Raw genomic sequence first — 25,773 nt, 5'->3', positions numbered from 1 at the left:
TGTTAGTTAACACATTTCAAGCGTTTGGAAACATCAGCATCCAGCCATAAAACAATGTTGGGGCTAGTTCTTAAGTTTATATAAGTACTATCTTATCCACAGCGCGATCCTTAAAGTTTTAACATTCCATTCACATTTGATGCAATTACATTTTCAATGGTTGATTAAAATGACATAATGAAATAATGAATAAATATGTTTCCCTAAGTCTAGCCAAGTCCTAAGCTTCATCTTTTAGTTTACTGCATCGTAGTAAGAGTGCTCTTGCTCATTCCTTTTCCCTATTAAGGTTGCAGCTAAGCAATTTTTGGCCTGATATACTGTATTAACTTCAATCTCTGCTATATTAGACTAGGCTCCAAAGGGTTGACTAAGAAATCCACTTCTTGTTGTTGATTTACGTATTGTACATATATTTTTTCATCTACAAATAGTAAAGATTTCAGCTACACCAGCTTAAATTCACAGCTCGCCCCCTCTGTGTAGCAACAGGTCCTATGTGCTCTCAGAGGTTATTGCATTTACATATCTTGTTCACCACATGAACCGCGATACAGCACTCAGGAGCATGTAGCCATCAGCAAAGGTTTAAACCAGTGCCATGACTCCAAGAAAATCCCTTTTGTCACCAAGACATTTCGTTCTTCCAGTTCAGAGGCAAGTACGTTGACACAGCATTACCCAGGAGCCCGTTGCTTGCTACAGCTCTCAGAACTAGCAGGCACGGCCACTCTTCAGCTGTTTGAGCACACATTGCTCGTGTTCAGCTTAAGGAGCCTTCAGCCACGCTTGGGGACCTTTCCAGCAGAATGGTCTGGGAACAGCAACCTTGGGCACCATGAGCTTGATCAAGGGGCTGTGTTAAGTCATTGCCACAGCCAGTTCCAAGAAGACCATTTCAGCAGAGTCTTAATGATCCTTTCTTATTTGGTTATTACTGCTAATCTGCTAATCATTGTGATCTTAACTTCTCAGAATTTCCAAATCCTTCAGGGTCCATTGTGTAACTGCCCGTGCTAGGATAGCACTCACATGAACAAATTTACTTACATATTGTAGTATTTAAATAATTTACTGATAAGGAGTTTGAATTAAACGTATTTTTATTGACTTCTCAATCTGCTAATGAAGCCTCTGGCCTGTGAGTGCATATCCTCTCCCCATTCCAGTCCTCCAAACATGCTATGCAGAGCAAAGCTTCTCTGTGCCCACACTCTCTGCAGAGAGTTTCTGCTCACTTGGCTCCGAAAATTCAGCGCTCATTTCATTCTTTTTCCATGCAAAGGAAAAGGACAGCCTAAGTACTTGACTTACAGTAGTACTGTCTAATACGCTATCATCTTGATGAGAATTTTATACTACTGTCTTCAGAATATGTCACAGAGCACAGGTCAGAAAGCACATTTATTGTAACACAAACTCCTCTATGAATATCTATGATAGATAACGTATATAAATCATTGTATAACCCCCTTATAAACTACAGGACAAGTCATACATGATTTCTGCAATAACCTTACCTTAACTGTCCAGGTTCCAGGCTCTGGATCTTTCACATTTACTACCTTTGCCGAGTTGTGGATATTTAGCAATTCATTCAGTCCTGATCCTTTACTGATCTGCTTGCCTAAAAAAACCCAACCAAACAGGGAGTAAATACAGCATTAGGTAAATACAGTATTGCCTAAAAAAAGGGAGTACAAATACAAAATTGTTCTTCAGTACTTTTGATACTTGACTTACTCGCTACTCAGCAGTCAATGACATTTACAACAGTCAAAACTTCCCTGTAATTCTTTGCCAGAATACTAAAAATACTCATTTATTTTCACTCCTTTTGTTCAGCTGGGAAATTGAATACAGCCCACAACCATACAGAGGGGTGAGAAACTCAGAAACTGTAAGCAAAGCAAGTTCTCTTCTTCACAGAAAATACTCAGCTCTCGGTGAAAGGAGGCAGCACAGATTTAAACTCCCTCAAAGGAGATCTTAGAAGAGACTTGCCCTAACCCACCTGCCAGCTCACTCGCTCTTCTGGCTTCTAGACCTATTTCAAGCAGGATAAACTTCACAAGTAAAAACACTGATAAGCTAGGTTCTCCTGTCAGAGGAGTATTAGCATGTGACTATGGGTGGGAACACACACGAGACCCGCACAGGTAATTTAGCCTGTTGGACATCACTGAGCTCAATAAAACACAGCATCACAGAATGCGTTGGGTTGGAAGGGCCCTTTAAACATCATCTTGTCCAAGCCCCCCTGCAGTGAGCATGGACATCTTTAACTAGATCAGGTTACTCAAAGCACCATCAAGTCTGGTCTTAAATGTCTCCAAGGATGGGGCCTCCCCCACCTCGCTGGGCAACACATTCCAGTGTTTCACCACCTTCATCGTCAAGAACTTCTTCCTAACATCTAATCTAAATCTACCCTGCTCTAGTTTAAAACCATTGCCCATCATCCTATCGCTACGCACCCTTGTAAACAGTGCCTCCCCAGCTTTCCTGCAGGTCCCCTTCAGGTACGGGAAGGCCTCTATTAGGTCTCCCCAGAGCCTTCTCTTCTCCAAGCTGAACAACCCCGAACCCTCTCAGCCTGTCTTCACAGGAGAGGTGCTCCAGCCCTTTGATCATAAAGGAGTGCAAGCTTCCATACTGCACCACACCACCCTTCATGCATACACCCATGCGTACAGATCTGTGGCTGGCTGCATGCAAGAGCTGGTTCTCCACAGAAGCGCTTTGTTCCCTCATGGCTGATGATGAAGCACCATCAGCACTAAAAACACATTGGGCTCTCTGAGAGCATTAAAAGTAAAGTTGAGAATGGGATGTCCCAGAGTCAGCTTTTAAGACTTTTATCAGACACACCTCGACTAATCAGTGAAACAATGTGGATTTAGATGTATGGAGCTGACCTATAAGAAAGGAAAACATATAGACAGGTGTCAAAGCTTCAGCTAAGCCTGACAGTTGAGCCCAGGATTGTGTGTTATCATGGTCTGAAGAGAGACACTCTGAGCAAATTTCTTTCCTGTAAACAAAGAAGAATGCCTCAAGGGAGGATAGATCAGATTACAGTGCAAGGAACCCATCCTGTGCACAGAATATTTCCAAGATACTACAATCTAAGCCATATCCTTAGCCAAAAGTCATTCAGAGACTACAAAGTACGATCTGAATTTATTTCCTAAGGCATCAACATAACAATGAACAAAAGATTTGTTGAAAAATATCTTCAATTACATATTAGCATCTAAATCTGTAACTGCACTCCCCATAATACACTGTTCAGCTAGAGATGGGTGCAGGAGATGGGGTTTGATACTGAACGCTCTCATCGTTCAAAGAATCCAGACCCTGGCTTACTTTTTGTGTCATAAAAAAAAATCATCATGTCTAACCCCTAAACGATGGTTCAGTGACTACATAAATACATGAAAAACAAAAGTGTCCAGAAATTTGGAAGGCAAGGACAAAGGCTAAGAGAGTAGATGGGGATGACATCAAATGGTCAGAACAAGGAGGATTTCCAGTTTCCTCTGAGTCAGAAAAATGGAGCATTGGGAACAACTTAAATATGAGAAGTGTGTATATCCAAAGATCCTGTACTTTCGAAGTAAAATAAAATTAAAAAATATCCTGAAATCCTGATAAGGATTTTCAAAATGTGAAAGATACTCATGAATTACAAATACGGTCTTCCCTACTGGAGACGGTAGAGGCGATCTGTCTTTTTCATTCACGCTTTTGCTATCACAGAAGAAAGTATAAACTAGTTCACCTAATGGATCCTGAATTTCAATTGCCGGTGAAGGACCACTCAAGGACACTGTAACCTCTTTCAGACTTGGATCAAAAGGGATCTGCCAAGTATTTACAGCCATGGTCAAATGGTCTGTAGACAAGAGATGCACTTTGGAGGCTTGAACTGCTTCTTCAACCCATTTTAACACCTAGAAGAAAACATGTAACAGTTATTACACTGCCCATAGTATTTGCCATTGAAATATTTTCTGTTGATTTTTCTTCTGTTATAATAGAATCAATCACCTGATGGATTCAGTTCAATTTCTGGAGACAGTACAAACAGGATTTAAGCTTGTATCAAGAACACACAAGAGCAGAGGAATACAGAAAGTGAAGACAGCATGCCAGAAATATACAGGAAAAAAGCACAAACATAAAAGCAAAGGTATGCTTCAACTTCTACTGCTCAGTGTAAGAATCAACATGCATAATATAACAAAACAGTCTGGAAAAACAAGGACCAGTGTTGTCCTACCAGTGCAGTTACCAGTTCTGAAGTGAACAGGCTTATTTGCCATATGGCAAATATATTTGAAAAAAATATTAATACTTAGAAGACATGCAATTTTAATAGAAGATATGACTGAAGCCATGACCAGCATGATGTTTAAAGGAGTACAGAAACAAACTTGGTCACACCTCTACACAAGATCCACATATATGCTTTTAAAAAGGAATTAGGGATACAAATCTATAAGTATTTTTGTTCATCAACTAACTGTTATTTTCCTGAAGCAAGAAGGAAAGCTCTCTCATCCAGATGTACTGAGTAATTGCCATCTATGGCCTTTTTCCAAATGAATTTTTTCCCCCAAAAAAAGACTTGATACAAGTTATTATTATTAGGCATAGCATAGGGGTTGGAATACAGAGGAACAATGCTTTAGGAGGGAAATTCTTGGGACCAAAACCCAGTTTGTGCCTTACAGAATTATAGTCCATAACTTCAAATGTTTTCCTTCAATGATCATCAAATTTAAATATAATTTTTAAAAAAGGAGAGCAAAACTGAGCTCTGCACTATCATCTAGTTCAAGAGAAAATAACAAAGGTAGCCAAAAACCCAGACAGTCTAAAGTCTTTTTTATCTACTAACTCCAGAGTTGAGCACTACGAGGTCACCCAGCACTACAACGTGACCCGGCCTGACAGAAGCAGGGTCGTGCCTGCAAGCAGCCAGACCTCACCACACAGGGCTTCCCCAGGGCTGTGGTAGGGAAGAGGAGGCGAGATGGCATTTTGCCCGAGCATAAAATCAGAATAACAGAGATGACACTAATCTAAAATTTGTTTATATAACCCGATTTATCCACGTATTCGGTCTGAGTGGCAAGGTGTTGGCAGCAGGGCAGCCTCTGTATATAAACAAATGCGTTTTAAACAAAAGCATACTTGTTCTTGTATGTTATAGCAAGCTTTGTGCAAATGTGAAAGCTTAAATAAGTGAAGGGCATCATTCAAAATGCAATTGAAATGTTTTTGCAAAATATTTTCTCCCCGCTAAGAGTAATGTCAGACCCGAGCCGTGCTGAACACTCCCAATGCAACCTGAGGCAAAACAGCATCGGCCACAGAACAGTCTTCCACTACATAAGGTTTTCAGGCACCTGGTGGGCACATAAAGTAGAAGGTAACAAGGACCAGCTGAATTTTTCCAAAGGAGGCAACGGTTAGGGGATTGAACTCTTTCACCCTGTATACCTGTAATGAAAGTTTGGTCTTTCCTCTTCCATCCCGACAGCTAGAGAGTCAGACAAGGACATGAATACAAATCATTGCCAGAATTCTAAGGGAAGTATCTCCTACTTTCGTAGCTCCTACCCTTTGTTACATTGGAATTATTATCTTAAGAAGAATTATTATCTTAAGAAGAGTTTGCATCTTCTTTCACTTTTGAAATCCATGAAGCAAAATGAGCAGGGTTACAAAAGTATGTATTATTTCTGAAGAGCAGGCATATACATTTTAAATTTTGACCTACTGTGAATACAAAGTAAAGTGGAGCAGGCTCAAGATCTTTAGGGAAGTCCATCCAACACTAAACATCAGACATGGGCTCTCAAGCACACCTTATGCCAATAAGGTCTTACCTTATGCATACAGAAATGTATTTTCTTATATAAATACATATTGATCTAGTTACGTAGAGTATAATGTTTAAACCCTCCAGTTCCTGTAATTGTTCATCGACCGAGTTTACAAGGGTTCTGTCCTCATTCTTATATTTTTCATTTACGCAATTACTTTGCATAACTGCCAAGCTGTTACATAAGACCAGAGCACCCTCATCTCTTTACATTCTTTAACCAAAAGGGGAACATCACCACATTTCTATCTCACAGGATTGAACAAATGAAGCAAGGAAGACATGTGTTGCCTGATCTACTCGGCAGGTGGCATCCCTGGCGGCAGGGAGGCTGGATTACAATGATCTCTAAGGTCCCTTCCAGCTAAGGCCATTCTATGATTCTATGATGACTTAGATACTACAGCAACTACTGTAAATCTTAGCTAAAATTTCAGTTTATTAATTGTATGCAGGCTGGCTCATTACCTTGAGGCTACTTCTCCCTTACAACAAAAACTGCCCTTAAAATAACATGCATCATCCCAGGGAACAATTATGTTGTGCAACTGCCATTTCAGAAATAAAAAAAAAAGCAAGAAAACCTTTGGGTTTAACTCAAATATATATATCAGAAGTAGAAGTAGAAGCTTCTTGAGAGTGAGTAAATGTCTTAAATTCAGAGTGGAATCCAACTTCAGGTGTTCAGAGTTTTTCAAGTTCAAAAATGAAAATGGAAGGCAACAGAATGACCCAGCTGTCTGAAGTCTGGCAGTGACTCGCCTGTACATTTACACTTTTCCCCAAAGTTCAATAGGCAATTCTGGGAGATCCATTTCCCAACTCTGTCATTCCAAAGAGGTTTGCAAGACTGCTGCAACACTGTTTTGGAAGTTAATTCCCCCTCTCCACCCCTCTTTGGGACTGTTACAGAAAGCCCCCAAAACAACAGCAGTGTTTGTTGTTCTGCCAAATTGTGACTTGATGAATATTATTTGAGGGGGAAGGGCAAATACAGAAATAATTTACAACACTTCTCCAGAGAATTCACTCTTGCAACCTGCCCTGCTGTCAGGTCATTTCTTGGAATGCATACCAAAACCTGGAAAATCTATGCGCCATGGCCTCTATTCCCATTTGTTTATTCTGGGTCTCCAGAACATTTCTCAGTCAAAGCAACAGGATCAGAAGTTAACTGTTTCATCGCTTAAATATATGTAGGCTCATGCTTTCACCTACAGAGAAAAATATTCTAATAATGCTTTTAAATGCACGTCTAGAAGTATGACTGAGGCAGTGTATGTGAAAATTATACTACGAAAATATATCATAAATCATATATAGACCTATTAATTACACATATGAAAAAAACACATGACTGAAAAGTTTTGGTGTTGAATCTTAAGCTCTTTAAAGTTAGGAAACACAAGAATTCACCAGCCCGCTTTCAACTGTCCATAAAAACATCCTTTTGCAGTTGCTTTATGACAGTCCTTATGTACATGATCACAGTTTATTTCTTCCAGAGAATCCAAGTTCCATATAAAACAGAGACAGAACAGCTGTAACGATTTTTTTTTCCCCTTCCTTGTTTGGCATTCACTGTACAACACATATCTTCAGAGTGGAAGCATACTCTCCAAGGCAGCATTCAGCTGCCTCTCCCATGAAACCATTCCTTCTTTTTCTAAGAAAACGGATCCTGACTGGGATGGAGTGAGTAAAAAAGGCAAGAAACAGAGCTATGCAAGAAACCTGAACTCTAGGCTGTAATTTTGAGCTTTTTATTCTTGTAAAGCAGTGGAGGGGCCTTTTAACAAATGGAGCAAAACTTAAAATTGCTTCCTCGTGTAGCATCATCCAGACACACATTTGGTTCATGCGCACCACAGACCGCACCACACCAACCCAAGATGCATAGGTGTAACTCCTAGGTTGTCATCCTCTGTGAGAACTGAGTCAGGAAAAATAGGATGCTTTTCCAGTGGGTTTCTGAGACTTGTTCTCAGTAAAGCATTCACGAGTGTGAAGAACACTGGACTCCATTTCACATCTGCACGACCTTACAGACATTAATCTTCTGCATCTTCCCCAGGAGAATGACCCTCTTCTCACGATTCCTTTCAACGTGTTCTGTTACAGTCTTGTCCTATCCCAGTCTTCAGTCCCCTCCCACTCTCCTCTCATTCACATCATTTGTATTTGCAAGCTTCTCACCCAAATCCTAAATTCTTTTTTTTATCCACCTAGTCTCATCCACCTTTCAAGTCACTCAACATCATCCTCTTTTTCCACCAATGTCAACACCACGTTTCCAGTCATTCAGTCATTTCTCTGTTCTCCTCTCATCAGTGTTCTGTATATGGAACTGTATATGTAACATCCATTTCTACTTATTTGAAAAATCAGTAAGAAAGCTGTATTTTTAAGTAGCCTAGGGAAAACCTTCCCTTCTTACAGGAAAATTAAAATAAGAAAAATCAAGTTAAGTGTTTGAATACTGAAAGTAATAGAAAACTACCAGTCACTAGCTCAGTTGTTGTGAGCTCTCAGCTTTAGCCATAGTGATCCGTCCAATCCATCAGATGCAGTAATGACTTGTTTTTACCACAAACAATCAAAATGACCTGGAGGCGTGATCCGAACCACCAATGACCAACTAACCTCCATTATTTTTATGCTCTACCAAATTCCTACTCTGTTGATCATCACTGTTCATCTTAACAGCAGTTCTGGCAGCAGTACAAACCTTTGGGCATCAGGATCAGTTACAGGAATTTCCTGACAGTGCTCCATTATGAAGAGAATAAACAAATGTGGTGCAATATAAGTTTAGTTCAAATCAAAATTAGTACTACCTTCTGGAAAAACACAAATAAAATTGGATATTGTTATGAAAGTATAGAATTTATTCTGAACAGGAGAATTTAACCCACGTTTGATGAGTATTCTCAATGCATTTTATTTCTGAGCAGTTACCACAAGTTAAGCCCTCAGCCTTCAAGAGCAGCCCCACAACCTCACTGCAGCCAAGGAAACCTCACCCTGAAGAAACACCTTTCAAGACTAGGACTTAAATGCTTTGATAAAACAAGCACGACAACCTTTCCAAGACACTGGAGACAAAATGAGAATGTTTCTGTTCTTTCAGATGGAAGGACATTCATTTTAGAACTGACTCAATAGGACAAAAAAAAAAAAATCTCAGAACTAGAGACCAGTTTGAAAATGTTCAAACTGAAGACCAATTAATTAATTTGCAGTTAAGTACAGTAGTAGTAGTACTTTTAAGTAGTACTTTTAAGGGCTCGGATCAGAAAGTACTCTTCTTCCCTCACAGGCCTGAAATCAGATAAATAATCAAATTCTACCAAATACAATAAAATCATATTTGGCCTCTTATTATTAGAAGCTGTCAAGTTTTTTGAGTACAGAGTTACCTCTGAAAATGATGGCACATCCGATGCCCCAAATAAAGGAAAATTCTAAAAGAATTTTAGATAATAAAACTTGCACTTTGGACTTTAATAATCTTATTAATTTACTGCATGGAAACAATGGGGAATTTATCAAAATATGACCCTCCCCTCTCATACTGTTAAGAAGAGCTTCATTCAGCACGAAAGTGAAGATATTTATGTATTTCGCACTTTGCTGGACTGAAGCCAGCACAACTTTGTCAATCAACAGAATTTTGACCAAGTTAATTGCAGTATTTGAGATCATAACATCTTTTTCAGAAGTGGAAAAGTGGAAAAGTGGAAAGTGGTCTTCTCGATAACATAAGAATTGGATAAATATCAAGTATTGTTTTGTTGCATTTCCTTGTAGCTAGCTTCTTATATGTCTTCATTCTCCACTTAATGCACGAGAGTAATGGTCTGAAACTTTATACACTAAAAATAGCTTTGTTTGGGATTTTTGGGGGTAGAAATCAAAAATGCTTTAATGAAACAAGACATTGGTTTGGCAGGGTATTCACAGTCAGTGACATTGCAGCTTTTTCCTAATCTACAATTCAGCATTAGCTGTCTCAGGCCCAAAACAGTGAATATGTTGTAGTATTTATAAACTTCATTCTTCACGCATCATTGACTTACACAGAGAATAAAAAGGAGGGCAAGTTTTATTTCTCTTGAATCTTGCCTGAAGGATATCCCATAAACAGCTGATGCAGATTAATATTAAATCTTCTGTTCATTTGCATCCACCCATTGGTAGATATGCTCCTTGAAAACAAGATTTCTGATCTAAAACTGAAATCTGCAATGAAGGTTTTATTTGGAATGACAGTGTTTTGGCAAACTCATTGTCACAACCCCTTAACCCAGACACAGTTTTATGTAAGTCAATGATCACTAATAGTACTTCAGTCTCTTGGGTTTAATAAGTCTCTCGGGTTTAATAGTCTCTTGGGTTTAATGCACATTGTTCAGCAGTTATCAGGGAAAACTTCTGAAAGTGATTTAGAGGTTGTTTTTTATTACCCAGGCAATCTCTTACAGCCTGCGGCCACTGAAAGGAGGTGTGATTATACAAAGCAGTGTACTCTTCCCTCTCCCTCAAAAATAACCCTGCAAGAATAGCACCTGATTCATGGCTTGTTATAGCAGTCGCTAGCTCTTGTGCAGTCCATGGGCTGTCTTGCCCGCAGAGGAGAAGCCCGCTGTTTGCTCTAAGGAAATGCTGAGATGAAGTGGGAAGGATGTGAAAGTGGCTACTGAAACCCCCTGCTTAAAACCTTACTCAAATGTAAAGACCGACTAACCATCCAAGCCAAAGCGGCTGTTCTTAGCAGCAGGGAAGCACCGAGAAGTTTGGGAAGCAGGGGCAGGCAGCCAGCAAAGCACGCCAGCTCCACTTTACAGCTTGGTGCTGTCTAGCACCTACAAGTGGCTTTTTCTGCTCACATCTATCTCCCCAAAGTAGAAGCAAACAAAAGCAAAACAATCAAACAAAAACTTTATCCTAAACTGTCAGACCTGGCAAAGAACATTTCCCATTGGCAGCATCCTGAGTTCCTTCAGTATAAAGGGATTCCATGAGGTCTCACAGAGAGAAGTTTTACCCTTCCTACGCAAATAATAGCAAAACGCAGCTCAGGACCTGCACAGTCCCAACAGCTGATTTCTTTTACTCCGACTTTTAACAAGTCTAACTTCTGCAAGATAATTCCTCTGGGAAGCTCCTCCTTTTGATCACCTCCACATCACTGCCAATGCTTTTTAACATCTCCAATAACAACTTCCATTTTTCTAGGCAACAGCAGCAGAAAACTGTAATTTATCCCCAACATCTGTCATTGTCTAAATTCTAAGAAAGAATGAAAGAAAAAGGAACAAATCAAAGCAAATTTTTAATAAAAAACCTCATCTAGTTATTGCCTATACCAGGAAGTCAAAGGAAAATGTTTACAACATTTATAAACAATTCCAGCTCCCCAGATAACTAACATGTGATTTTTGTCTCTCTCCAAATTATTTGCTCATGCACTATTAAAATTTCATTTCTGACTAAGACTCACTGGAGTTTTCAAAGAAAATAGTCCTTCAGGACCGCAGGTCTTTAATCACAATTACCAGTAGGTCAGCAGATCTGCCAAACGCACTGAAACAATAACCTCCATTAAAAAGTTACCACAGTTACTTTATGAACAATGGAAACCTGCAAGCTCACACCTGTCAGGCTATCTCTTGCTTGCTAACAAAATGCTCAGTTACAGCTGATAACTGCACTCTCCTTCGGAGCAGTACAGTCATGGGGCTACTTGGAGCACAGAACTGCTCCTTCTTTTAAAGACTCGTTCCCCAGAAGCCTTGAGGCACAGGCAGAGGGAAGTTGGTGAGGATATGTTTAGATAGGGCAGTTCACACTTCCCTAACATAAATAAAAGCCATGGAATTGCATCCTATATAGCAGACAGAAAAAGTAGGAAGGAAAAAGGTGGAACAGAGTCCACATACCAACAGCAGAACATTTAGAATTTCCCCTTATGCTCCCTATCCCACCATCAGGTCACTTAAAGATTTAAAGGCCCCATCTTTTTTCCTCTATATATTGCAGAGTTCAAGTAAACTTACCTCATTAACTTGTTTTTTGTCCAAGTGAAAAACTTGACCAGAACTTGTTGAGGCAATTTCTTCATAGACCTTGTAACCAATATGATCCCTGTCATCACAGTCTCCAGTCAGCACAAATACGACCTGTAAGGAGAGGGGCAAAGGAGAGGGAGCAAAGGAGAGGGAAATCATTTAGCACGTGGTGCAGACTTTAGGAAAACATAGCAAAGACGGCATTAAGGCATGTCTCGCTTCATAGTACTCTGCATGGACAGCCGCTACTGATGGAAAAAGCAATGAAGAAGGATCAGAGAAGAACCTATCTATCTATCAGACAAGATTATCTATCATCTTTCAGCACTTGTACTTCAGAGAATACTTATTTCAGAACAAGGTAAAAACATCCACATAAGTGGCAAGCTGGCCAAGAATACATAGTTCAGTTTAACTTTTTGATTCACAATATTAAAAGGAATATTCCTTTAAGGTTTTTCTTTACCAAATCAGTTAACTCTTTATAAAAAAACTACAATGGCAGTACTATGGTCCCTTCTGTAAAAAGATTTCAGTAAGTCTCAGACAGAAGAATTTCAATATTGAGAAAACAGGGCGTTAAATACATAATCCAGCTCAGAATACAAATCCCCTCTGTACCTGTGATTGTTTCTGTTGAATGAGTTGAAGTACTTCATGGGCGAGTCTATAATCTTTGGATCGTGCATCAGTAAATACATAGATGAAAGAACCAGGAAGAGAAATTTCTAGAGCAATCTTTATTGCACCAATGCTCATCTCTGGACAGTCTCCACCACCCTGTTCACAATTAGAAGAAAAACAAAGCATTTTTCTAAGAAAAAAAAAAAAAGAGCATACCAAATAAATCACTTTTTTTTTTTGGACATTCAAGACAAATACTGTCTCAGCTTCTAATAAAACATTCATTTTCTCATCCTAAGCATTGCATGGTTTCTGCACAGTGCTGTCGCAGACTCATGCTCCCAAGCAGCAACTGTAACAGGTGAAAAAAAGTCAAAGGAAAGGTTGTGGTTAGCCCTGAAGATGGTTGGTGTCACAGGCACCCTTATCTTTACTGGGAGCACCGTGTTTTGTTTAGCTCCAGCTCTTGTGACAGCCCCGGTTCCTATACTCACACACTCCCTCGCTGGCTGACAACTTAATCGCTCTGGTAGGACACAGCGGTCATGGGAGGTCACAGCCACAGACACAGATGGGAAATGATCTCAGCCAAGCGGCGCTGAGCTCCACAGCCAGAACTTGACCTGGACATCACACTGCCGGGCGGCCGGTGCGGGGAGCTCAGCAGAGAGGGCACAGGTGACGAGTTCCCAGTGACCCGTACTGGTAAGCAGACAGCTGCAGAGCTGGAGATTTTTCAGGCTTTGTGTTCAGTCGAAATGTTTCCAAGACTTTATCTAACTTCAGACAAAAGGATCAGTTTCTCTTCCTAAATTAAGATTTGGAAGAAATTACTGCTGAAATAAAAGTTCACTTTAACCTACATCAAAATTAATTTGTATATTGAAGACACAGCTTTCCAAAGAGCTGAATACAAACTGTTAAACCTGGCCCTGTAAACAACAGGGAGGAAAAAAAAGCCAAAAGAAAACAAGATAATGCATCGTTGCATCTATTTTTAATATTTCAGATGCCATCAAAAATTATGTTTTGATGTTAAACATTCCCACAGACACATAGACCAGAAAAAACCTTGCCTCACACAGTCCCCCAGTCCTCAAGAATTTCAGCTTTCCCCAATGAGATGTTCACATCTGTAAAAATTTTTCATCTATCAGCATCTTTAATCTCAATTCAAAGCAAGAATACCAATAAACTTCTCATCTACGTTAAAGATTAGGTACATCACCATTGTTCTTATTAGTAAGTCAGCCCTTTCTAAATATAGCCTTACTATTATCAAAAAAGCAAGTGGCAGATTGCAGGCATCCTGAAATTCGAGAGAGAATTCTCCAGAAAGACTTATGTCAGAAGTCAGAACTTTATTCTGGTGATGCTTATACAATCTCATTGGAGAGATCAGTATGCCCAAGTCATTTCTTTCCTGCTCTTGAAAAGTGAGAATCATATTCAGCTAAAGACTCTGCCTATAAATTAACACTTTATGTGGAAACGGCAAGATAATAGCTAACTTCTACAGATGTCTACTTGGAATAAGAAAATGTCTATTCCCATTTCACGTCTACTAGATTGTTGCCTCATATGATATTCTGCATGGCAACATCTATTTCCTACATATGACAGGAAAAGCGCTGCTGAGCTCAATGGCTGTTCGTGAGAATAAGCATGACCAAATTCTCCCAGCGTAGAAGGGGGTATTCTCAGAAGGCAGCAGAGTAGAACTATGAAACCAAAATGTATTAGATTTATTAAAAAAAAAAAAAAAGGAAAAAGTTTAGCTTTCTGTATGAAGGAGAAAAGCATAATAGCTGGCATTTTCTGCCTCATTGAAAATCAACTATTGTTTTCTCTGAATTACAACATTTCTGCCAACTTTTAAACTACTTATTCTTCCCAAATTAGCACTATTGGCTTTCAAATGATCTTTTATTACAGGATTACAGCACGTGCCAGTTTCTAAGGGAGAGTCTGGCCAGCACTGCTGACTCCAGCAAAGTTCTCTACAGGTCAGAAGCAATTTGATTGATTAAAAGACAAGATAACAGGATTGCATTTTCTTTCAGTAAGGGTAATATCCATGTTTGATGGGGTTTACAGTTGAGTTGTATGTTAATTAGTTAATTAAAGCTCATAAATAGTTTTCATGAGAAATTAGTTCCAGAACGCAGAAAACAGTTCGTGTCTATGAACAAATTAAAATGCAAAATATATGTCATCATTATCTAACTATTCTTTCCTGTGTTATTGAACTGAGCTGCCATACAATGATGTAAACTATGAGAAAGGAATTAATCACAATCAATCATAAATTAAGATGACCAGAAAAGAGGAAGATGACACTTTGTGCAAGTAGAATGGTCTTCATCCTGATGAAGCATTGCAGCAATTTACTCACCTAAGCATTTCCTCAACTAAGAGGCAAGATTAGAGGGAGGAAACAGGGCCTTTGCTAGAACCACACAGAGAACAAACATGTTACTCACCTGAACATAAAGTTCCCTGAGTTCAAATTGAAATTTCTTAGGATCTGTGGTTATTGTCACTGGGCCAATTTCTAGGATAAAAATAAAAATGGAAAACATCAAGTTATCACAAAACAACTTGAAGAGCTGTTTCAGATTCATCTGGTAGTAAAAAAATGAATTAAAAACATATAATGCAAAGAAATAATTGAGTATGGTATACCTAGCTCTGAAGTCTATCATTCCAAATTCCAGTAACTCTAGTATCATTCCAGTATTACCAACTTTTAGGTGTCTTAAACATTTATAGGCACCTGAAGCATTCCATGTTGTGTTTCTTTGACATTTGATTTTGACCAATCACTTAATTGTTCTTAGTAATCAGAAAGGAACAAAAAATCCCCAACACAAATGTGGTAGCATCAAAAAATAATATGTTTTTCCAGAACAGAACACATGTACTAGTTTTACTGACTGGTGTGAAAATAAATACAGGAATAAATAACTAGATAGATAGACAGACAGATAAATAAAGGTGCCACATCTCTTGACCAAAAGACTCTGTAACCCTTTAGCTGGGAAAGTCCAGTGTGAGTCCAAGGCCCAGCGTATCTAGCAGCAGCTCCCTGGAAGAACTGAAACAGAATCAACTTGATTAGTGGCATTTGCCACGTCTTTGTAGATTGAAAAATGGCAGGGCTGCAAGTCGAAGTCGACTGGGCTGGAGACTGTGGTGTGTAAGGAACAGCGGCACGTATTCAAGCATTTCCCAATCACACTAGCTGTACACATGCCTCCCTCTGTCCCTTCAACAACTGCCTTCCTAATTGGTATAAAGTGTGATTCTAACCAGCTGTTTGCCTAGGGCTGTGATTTCCTGACAGTTTACCTTCATCTGCATTGGAACTCGGTGCACATCGTTCTTTTCCTGCCCTGTCCTTTTGCCAGGAACGGCACTCATCCAGCTCAGCAAGCTGGGTCAGGCTGCTAAGCCAAAAAATAAATAAATAGGCAGACGCAAAAACAAAACAAACAAAAAAGCAAATAGATTTCTGCTAGATTGGTGCCCACAACTCAAAGAGATCAGCTGAGTACCGACATATAAAATGAGGTATGATTATGCTCTTGGGATAAAAGCAAAGCATGAAACTGCAGTGGTGCCAATTTAATACAGCTGTAGCTCACATGGAACTGCTGCCTCAGCAGACCATACAGCGCTTTCCAAGCTCTGTAAAAGTTACTATGCACTTATCTCTCATATAATCTAGACATTTCTCTTTTTTAAACAGTCCAAAGTTTTATTTCACTGGAGTTTCAACAAGGGCCGTCGCTAACATCTACTACAATCACACACACGGTTGCTTGGGGGGGCTCTATTTACGAGTGCCTTTTGCTAAGCATAGGTTTTAATTTGTCTGAAAATCATCCAAGAGTTCACACAAAACCTTTGCTAGAATGTGAAAGGGTTTTTTTGCATGGCTTTGAGTCATCCATCTGTGAATGCTATTTACTACAATGCTACATGATCATCAAAAGAGCCATTATAAGGACTCACTGTTCCTCCACATGCTTCATTCTGCCACGCTCCTGTTCCTACTCCTCGACCTGGTACCAGCCGCCTTCGGGTATTCTTACACCCCTACTAAAGCCATCTCCAAATTGTTTTGCTTCAATTCTATCCCCTGCCAACCATTGTTCTAAAGCATACAGTAACACCACTCGCTCCATTATTTCTCATCAGTTGAGGAATTACATTTTTCAATCCTAGAGCAGTAAATCCTTTGGAAGGGCTCTCTTTGCCTATAAAATAAAGATCCGAAATGCAATATTACTTCAGCTAAGCTAAACCAGCACGTCCCATTTAGATCAGATGAGAATTTTGCCTCATTTCTCCGCAGGCAGCAAGGGCTCACTCCAGCAGCGTGCGTGGCCGTCAAGCCCGAGCCCTTGCCAGCACGCCATGGGACCACGCCGAGGCTCTGTCCGCCCGCTGGTGTGAGCTCTGTAATGAGCACCTAGATCACAGGTTAGAAAGGGGGTAACGGCCTCGTCAGCATCAAGCAGAGAGTTACCCATCCTCAGGACAAAGCAGTCAGCTTCGCAGGTGGGCAGATCTCCCCTGACAACTCTGCAGCCAGAGCCAGGGGTCATCAGCCTCCTCTGAGGTGAGACAAGGCCCCTGAAAGGAGTGAAAAGGATCATCCACATCTTCAGTAGTAAGGATCTCCTCTAAGGGCAAACGGAGGCCACATGAATGACACTGGCACTCCCAGCGCGAGACAGCCACCATGTCTCTCTGGGTCAGTTCTTTCCTGAGGGACGTCAGGAATGCTTCCAGCTGGAAGCAATGATGGCAGTGCTTCACGTAAACCTAAAGCCACAGTCCGTTCACCCACACTGAACTAAACAATTCCTGACACAGAAGGTGTCTGAAGTGGCAATAACCATCTAACTTCCCTCATCTGCGTGATCCGATCTTCTCTCACTTGAATGAAGGTTACTCAGCACTCCCCCATAGCTTACAAGGCCCCATCGCTCTAAGACTAAATCGTGATGTGACCGACTCTCATCATCTGAACGCTCACCAACTTGTACCAAAAACACGCAGCGTCTACTGTCTTTCACATGCTGTTGTGTCACCAGCTTGTGATCCACTTGCCAAAAAAGCTGTAATAGCCTTCCCCATATTAATTTTCTTTTATCCTCATTCTGCTACCTCAAAGCACAACCCAAGCAAGACCGTTTCATCAGTGCAGGTAAACACAGGCCTTCAAAGCATTCAGAACAGATAAAAGTGAGAAGATATGACTGGGAGTGCTTTAAGTTTACGTGCCAGCTAGGAACTATTTCCTTTCTTTGGGAAAGAGGGGCAAGCTCTCTCACAAAGCACCACAGAAAGTTCTTGTAGAAGGTTAAATTACTGATACAGCAAGAATCTAAAAACCTGTGAAGTCTAAATCAAGTTGCAGTCATTGATCTGGACATGGCTCTGTAGAAGAAATGCCCAGAGGCAGGTCTGAGACTCGGTGCAGTTGAGACCTGTGCAGTGCTAATCTACAGGGCTGTTAATTATATAGACCATGACAGAGAATTGTTCTTGCACTTTGAAGAGGCTAACCATCAAGTATGAGCTCAGGCAGAGGTTCTGAAGGATCTTAAAGCGTTTAACAGTTTTACAGTACCACACCGTACACGGTCACCTGATGTAAAAGCTTTCCTCTAAACAATACAAAAAAACTTTGTGGCATTAAACTAAGGTAAGACGGGGCGGGGGGAAAGCATAGAGTCAAGTTAACAGAAATAGCAGGCACTGCAAAAAGAGACCAATGTGCCAGCACTCAAAATACAGGGTTTTGTGTGTCGGAGAAAAGCAATGAAAGCACAACTTTGTTCTCTTGTGATCTTCAATGATACTCCAAATAACTTGCAGGTCTAATTGCACATTTATCCACATTCAGAATTGCCCCAAGTCTCCATAACTGCATGCAGAAGTCAAGCACACAAGTCAAACATTCTTCAAATCAAGCAGTTACAAATATATCTAACTACAGAATATTCACTCAGAAACTAGACCCTGCAAACATGCCAAGTAAGGCAGAAAATATACATATATATTTTTTAAACTTATTTAGGCAAAGATTGACATAGGAAATACTCTTAACAAAACATGCCCATTTTGGTGCTGAAATACAAATCCATTTTAAGGCACCGATATCAATATTTGGCACTAGTTTGTTGTGGAGGTCTCCCCATCACTTGTTTCTCCAAAGCTGTCCCCAGTCCTCCAGAGGTGATTGTGCAAAAGGTGAAAAGCCACAAAAGACACAGCACGACAGCCTTTGCTGTGCAGCAGCCAAACTCTGTTGTCTCAAAAGTACAATTTAAATGTCAGTACTTTCAGACTGAGTTGGTGATCCAAGATGCGCATTGCACACAGACACGGAACACTGATAACGTAGGAAAAGGAATATAGGAGACGTTTTTAAAGGAATGGTTGCACATTACTGAAGAAAGCCCAGACTTGCTAAATTGAAATTGCAGACCTCAGCCTAACCACTACGGTACCGAAGCTTGTACCTAAGCAGTTAAACAATTACAGTAACACAAAAGATTTGACAGAGATTGAGAATCTTGACACTTCTGGGGCAAACCTGATAAAATTCACCTCCTTTATAAATAAGGAGAAAAGTCCCCAGTAACCTGAGGAACTGGCCATTCCGAGAGGCCCCACTGTTCTTGCACGACTTTGTGCCACACCTCACGTGGCCACGTGTTTACCTACAAGCTGAACAGTGAGTGCACTGGGAAAACCACACATTTCCCGATGACACGCAGTCACACCTTATTACCACTGAGCAACTGCAAATTTGGCACTCCCTCCATCCTGGCCACGTCAAGACATCTGCACCAAATATCTGGTTTGGACAGCTGGATGTTTTAGGAGATCTAGCAAAGAAATACGGAAGCCATTTGGCTACCTCTCATCAACTCAGAACACTGAATTTGTTTCTTCTAGAAGGAAAAAAAAAGCTCTACTTGATACTTGGTAGCTGAAGGAATTCTAGCAAAGACTCTAACTGTTGTGGAGTGCTCTCACGCCTCTAATTCAGAGCAAGGATGTTTCCCTGACACAAAATAATAACCAAGATTTTAATCACCACCCCCCTACACACACACACCTTTGGATACTTTCATATAACACAAAGCTCAGAACTAGTACACTAGAAACAAAAAAAAGAAAAAAAAATCCCAAAGACAACCACATAAGAAGAGAAACCTGATATTTTTAATAACAAATGTAACTACAACAGCCTTTCACTACACACAATGATGTGTCATGCTGATTCTACAAGTTTAATTTATACAAATGACAAGAGTTCTCAGATTTTTACCAGTGCCACATCTTTACAATAGACTGAAAGTGCAGCCCTGTGGCATAGAACTGAACAGATTAAAATATATTTAATTGTTTCTTCATTATGTAGTATACAGCTCAAGAAATGTATAGTTTCCCCCCACATTACAACACAAAGAATATCTGAATGGCAATTATCTTCCACATTCTTTCTTATTCATAAAATGGACTGACAGGCAGTAGGCATCTGAAAGATGCATGTCCATACTCAGTAAAGCATGCATGTTTTTAAATGCATACCTTGAAAAATTAAATGCGTACTATGGAAACTTTTATATTGCCATGAAAAATCCTTTCCAGAGGAGCAGTATACATAAGGTCGCTCCACCTTCACTAGGAAGTTGCCTTTAAAAAGCAATCCCTGCTTTCACTATTCACTGTACATTAAGTATCACGATTCAAGTGAAATAGTATGAATAAGAATTTACAGGCCAAACCAAGCAAATGAGTTATTTGGAACTTCAGGCTGTCAAACATCTTATTTTCACACAATTTTGGAAGTTTCTGACTTACTGGGATCATTGAAAATACACGTATGGCAAAGGGTTGGGGGAAAGGAGGAAAGATTTTGGATGACATGGTTAGGAATTAGGTAACCCAGCAGAGGCCTCCTAGTAAACACTTCTAACATATGTCAAGACTCACCTCTCAACGGTGGGAAAACAAACACAAGTCACCCACGAGGCATGGCTCCCCACATTGATTTCATGAGTGGTGCCAGGTTAAGCAGTTCCCATCTGGCCTTTCTGTCCAAGAGCTGCTTCCTAGCTGCGGTGATTTTGACAGATTTTGAAACCAAAGGACTCAAACGGGGTTCACATATACATATGCACCCCTGCCTGCCTGTATTTTATTTGCAGATATAAAAATCTTTTTTTGGTATCAGATCTGTCTTCCAGTCTTGTTTCCCATACCCACCTCTCAAGTACTTCTACCACCACAAATGAAGAAATGATAAAAGATTTAGCTGGGCCAGCTAAAATGCCTAAGCCAGGATTGCTGCCAGAAGAAATGATGTCTACAATTATCCTGCAAGAGCTGTTTACTAACAGAGCTGATTTAATTTAATGCTCTTTTCTCAAGTTTCCTTCTCTGCATTCAATTCATTGCAAAGCTCTGCTTATAATTCTCCTGAAGACCTTTAGGAATAGCTACCTGCCAAGGATTAAGCAGGTAAGAATAATGACAGAGACACTCTTAATCAGCCTCCAAGCCAGCTGTCTGTCCTAAGGGCACATCCGCAAAATCCCCTGATTTCCTAACAGTAAATTGTGTCCTACACACCAGGACTCTGCCTCAGTGCAGATCACTCACGACCTGCCATCAGGAGTGTTTCACAGCACTTTCTTGTCCTTGCTAACACCAGAGTACATCACAGGTGCAAGCAAATTACAGAAAAATGCTTCTAACTGCCATCTCAAATTTTTGTGAAAAATTTTACTCCTCAAACAGCTGACGTACATATATAGAAACAGAAGAATTTTTTTGCATTGTTTTAATCACTAATGCAATTAAAATGCTGCTTCACTTTGAACTGATTGCAAATTAGTAGGAGACTACTAAATCCAAGCAGCTGACTGAAAACATGAGCTAGATAAGTATTACCACCACATAGGGAAAAAAAAACCAAAAGCCAAACGTAAAGCCTTCTGCTTCACACTCTGAAGTGACAGACACCATCAGCTCATATTAAAGATGTTAGGAGCTGCGTGAATAAACATCTTAATTTTTTTGCCAGAAGCAGAAGCAGCATTAGAGACGCTGCCTACAGTCACACTGAAGGTCCCAAGGCCAACGCACACCCCGCAGGAAAGGCCCTCCCAGTGGAGCCAGGGAGCAGGCACTAAGCCAAGATGCTTAGCACTAGAACACGGAATGAGCTATTTGAAGTTTCTTCCTAAATTATCCTCCCTCGTCCTTTGGTTGCTTTTAACTTTCAGACTCTAACCTGGGTAAAATTAATATCTTTTTAAAGCCCAAGAACTGCAGTGAGCAAATTTTACCAGATTCTTAACCAGACAGAAAAAAGCCAAACAAACCCAGCAAGCTCACATTTCCTTGATGCAGTCACCTTTTTCTTTTTTTTTTAATAGCTTCTCAGCCTCATGACTTAAGACTATTAACTTTAATATGCAAACTTCAGCTGAAGACAACTAACTGGAAGGAGTCAGACTGCACACAGTTTTTCTTTAGTTGGCTACTCAAATAAGAGTAGATGCAACAAGTTTTACTAACAACGTGACGTAGTAAGTGGCATGTCTGTACTGTTATTTCCCACTATTACAACATTTACGAGCCTGTGTCTCTTTTTTTAAAGGAAAGTAACAATGGTTAAAAAAAAGGCATTATATATGTTTAAATTTCTTGGGGAAACAAAAAGCTAGCTTGGAGACCTACAGTGGAGAAAACCTAATATTACCATCTTTTGTCTGCTGCAACCAGTGCTAAGTTTAGCTTATGGGCCTCAAGTACTGTCTAAAAGTTATTAGCCAAATGTGATAACAAATAATAAAAATCAGGTGCTAATTTGCCCAGCTCAGTAATCACTATCACACTGTCAACTCTTTCTTCTAAGAAATATAGTCACAAATTACAGGATGTGCAGAAAAAACCTCTTCTATCCAGAGACCTTTAAAATAAAACTACGTGTGCTCCAAATTCTTATATGGGCGATGCGCAGAACAAGCCCTGGAGCTTCTCAAGCCCCCAGCCCGGGCGGCAGCACGTCACACACACTATGGAACTTCTGACAGAGAATCTTCTCCCTCAAGCTGAGATAAGAAAAAGCAGGTTGATCTTTGTTCCGAGAAAACAATTCACTCAAATATCTCCCTCTGTTTCCAATGGTAGGTCAGAAGATTTTGTTTACTGCTGGTCCATAAATAAAAGGAAAAGAGACCGGAGAAATTTTAAGCTCATGGAGTCAAGTTAAAGTAATGCCAGTGGCTATTAAATGCCACAAATGTAAAAAATTGACACAAGGTGATGAGGTTTTTTTGCACTTTCTGGAGACAAGCAAACGCACCTTCTTCCTCCATTCGCTTAGTTCTTCGAACAGCCCTGGAGGTCTGTTCTCGTCAGGGGGCCAGGAGCCATCATTTCTGAAATGACTTTGGCTGCCTCCAGCCAGCTCTCAATGGACGATTGCCCAAATCACAAAAAAACACAGCCACAGCTGGCAACTCAGCTGACAGTCCCTAAGAGAGGCCAAAAAAGAGCCGTGGAGATTATGCGAGTCTCTTCCAACTAGGTGGTCCCCTCCACTCAGCCCCTGAGCCACCCCAGCAAAGTGAGTATGCTCAGAACCGCTGCCTGCACCCTCATGCCTCTCTGCAGTGCACAGAGGATTTTGGTTTTACACTCATCTGTCCAGTACGGCCAAGAGTATAGAACTTTGCATTGCTTGTTTCCTAACAAGAAAAAACAGAAATAATGGCATTTGTTGATGCTATACACCATGCAAGCTTTGATGGATTTGCTTCCCTCAGCCTACAGTAAAGAACAGCTGACAAGGCCCAGGACCTCAGGCTCCGCGCTGTACAGCAGGGGAGCAGCAAGCAGTTACTGAAGCTGGCCCATGCTCTTAGCTCATGCTGAACATCTGAAAAGGTCATCAGATTACTTTCTGGTTTTGTTTATTTCCCCTTGTTAACAACAATCTGAACGGAGTAAAATTCAGTTCATAACCCTCATTAAATTCTTTCTCCAGACTGAACTCCAGTTCAGTCCAGGTCTATTTCTGTCTCATCTCTCAGTCTGTGTATTTTGGCAATGCTCTTTCAACACTTGTAACAGTGCTGGATGAAGAGCTTGCACTTAAGAATAGGGCAGAAATGAACGTAACTACAAAGTTTTACAGCGCTGTTTTGTGATTAATAGCTGTAACATGTCGAAGTCAAATCTAATACTACTAAAAACTCAAGTTTTAATTCAAAATTTATACTTGGTACTGTATTATAAAATGAACCTATCTCCTGCAACATCTAGCAAAGACTTGTTTTGAGTTGCTGCCCACGCTGCTGGCTGTGCTGCTGTTGGCCAGGAATATCTGAGCTCCACCGTCGGGAGCCTCTTGGCACTGCAGGTTACCGCAAGCTCGCCCATAAGGCTCCTTCTCTTCCTTCACTGAACTCTGATTCCCACCGTGTCCCCAGATGTATCCCACCAGGGGAGAAATCCATAGACCTACTGGCAAAAATATGAATAATCACAACTTCTTTTGTTTTTCCAAAAGAGATGAATCCAATTACAAAGCCTAATTAAGAGCTTCTGCCACTTGGAAGATTCTATTCACAGATTACTTCTCTCAGAGACACTTGGAAGACCCTTGGAGAGGGCTACCTTACTCAAGCCAAGTCAGCTTTCTGGTCACAGGGCATAATCAAAACTGAAAAAGTGCTGAAACTGCAGCCACATTGCTTTTGTGAAGGATATGGAATTACTAATGCACTCGGCACCCCCATCCATGTAAAAACAGGCCACGTAAGCAAACAAAGTTACCAACAGCAACCTGAGCATCCTGAGAGCAGGACAACCCAGTACTGCTTAGCCCATGACGATGAGAAATACTCCACGTTCACGTCACGTAGCACACAGCGATATCCCATGGCAGGAATATTACTAAACATGTGTAATTGCCACACAGTTATTAATAAGCCAGGAGTCAATGTTTTCTTGAAGAAGTCGTTCTCCTCACAAGCTTTATGGAGACCACAGCACTAATCAGCTGGTGCTTCAAAATATCAAGAGCCCATGGAAACAAAGGACTTTCCAGAGTAAGCTACCAAATCAATCCTATGCTGTTCTTTAACAGGCTTATGTTCTGTAATGCCTTCACATGGTAAAAGATAAAAAAAACAAAAAGAGAAATCGTAGATGGAATATAGTGTATCATATTTAAATGGGTCTGTTGGGGTTTCTTTGACAAGAGGGAGTTACGTGACCTGGTACAAAACAGAACAGCACAACCGTTAGATACAAAGCTCATAGGCAGCATGGTAAGTTTTAGGGTTTTTTTCATCTGTAGAGGACAAGAGCAACACAAAAAAAAAAGAGTGACCTGAAACTCCATCAGATGCCAAACACAATTCTTGAGAAGTTATTTAAATAAATTTTGCCGTAAAAATTAGCAGCAAACTACATAATCAGTCAATTAGCCCAAAGCAAAGAGAAAAGATAATGAGATCACAGAAAAAAAAAAGATAATGAGTCACAGACCTACCTACATCTGCATGATTAAAACACAACTATATAAATTTTCCTCGGTTTTCATACCAAGCCACATGTCTCTAAAAAGAACACCAGGAAGAAAATAAAATATCGAGTATTTCTTTTAGAAAATTCTAGAAGAATAAAAACAAGCTTCTGCAACATGACATCTTAAGTACGCATGCATGTACACACATACATGTGCATGAACATCTTAATTTCAATACTATAAAATGCCATCCTTTGAGAACAGAAGTTTCCAAGCATAACAAAAACAATCTGAGACCAGCTGCCAGGCAAAGGAAGTTACAAACCTGTAAATTCTGCGGATGAGTTTACTCTGTACTAGAAATTTCCTTTTTTTCTTTTCACTAAAAGGAAAGCAGATGCATTTTTAATAAGTCAGTGGCAGAGGTTTTATTGATTTCAGTTAGAACAGGCCCCAGCTCCCCTCCAAGTATTACACTATAAAACGAATTGCTAAAGGATTACCAGTGTAAAACCATTAGAAACCCAAGACGTAATGTTTCAGCCATTTGAACCGTAAATTCAAATCTCCATGCATCATTCTAAATAAATGCCCACCACAAAACTAAT

At 40.2% G+C, this 25,773-nt stretch overlaps 1 protein-coding gene across 1 annotated transcript in view; it reads right to left on the bottom strand.

Annotated features, from left to right (window-relative positions):
* Positions 1–16,040, bottom strand: part of LOC104278746 (hemicentin-1-like) — a gene marked incomplete at both ends in the record, with an annotated part of 96,852 nt that extends 80,812 nt beyond the window's left edge. The window contains 6 exons of the mRNA XM_009875820.1: positions 1,521–1,627; positions 3,785–3,956; positions 11,956–12,078; positions 12,589–12,747; positions 15,075–15,145; positions 15,943–16,040. Of these exons, the coding sequence (XP_009874122.1) occupies positions 1,521–1,627; positions 3,785–3,956; positions 11,956–12,078; positions 12,589–12,747; positions 15,075–15,145; positions 15,943–16,040 (730 nt within the window). The remainder of the gene's footprint in view (positions 1–1,520; positions 1,628–3,784; positions 3,957–11,955; positions 12,079–12,588; positions 12,748–15,074; positions 15,146–15,942) is intronic.
* Between the last annotated feature and the right edge of the window lie 9,733 nt (positions 16,041–25,773).

This window comes from Apaloderma vittatum, unplaced genomic scaffold (genome assembly GCF_000703405.1).
Source record: "Apaloderma vittatum isolate BGI_N311 unplaced genomic scaffold, ASM70340v1 scaffold469, whole genome shotgun sequence".
Taxonomy (NCBI): Eukaryota; Metazoa; Chordata; class Aves; order Trogoniformes; family Trogonidae; genus Apaloderma; species Apaloderma vittatum.
This window is presented reverse-complemented; position numbering and strand designations above follow the sequence as displayed.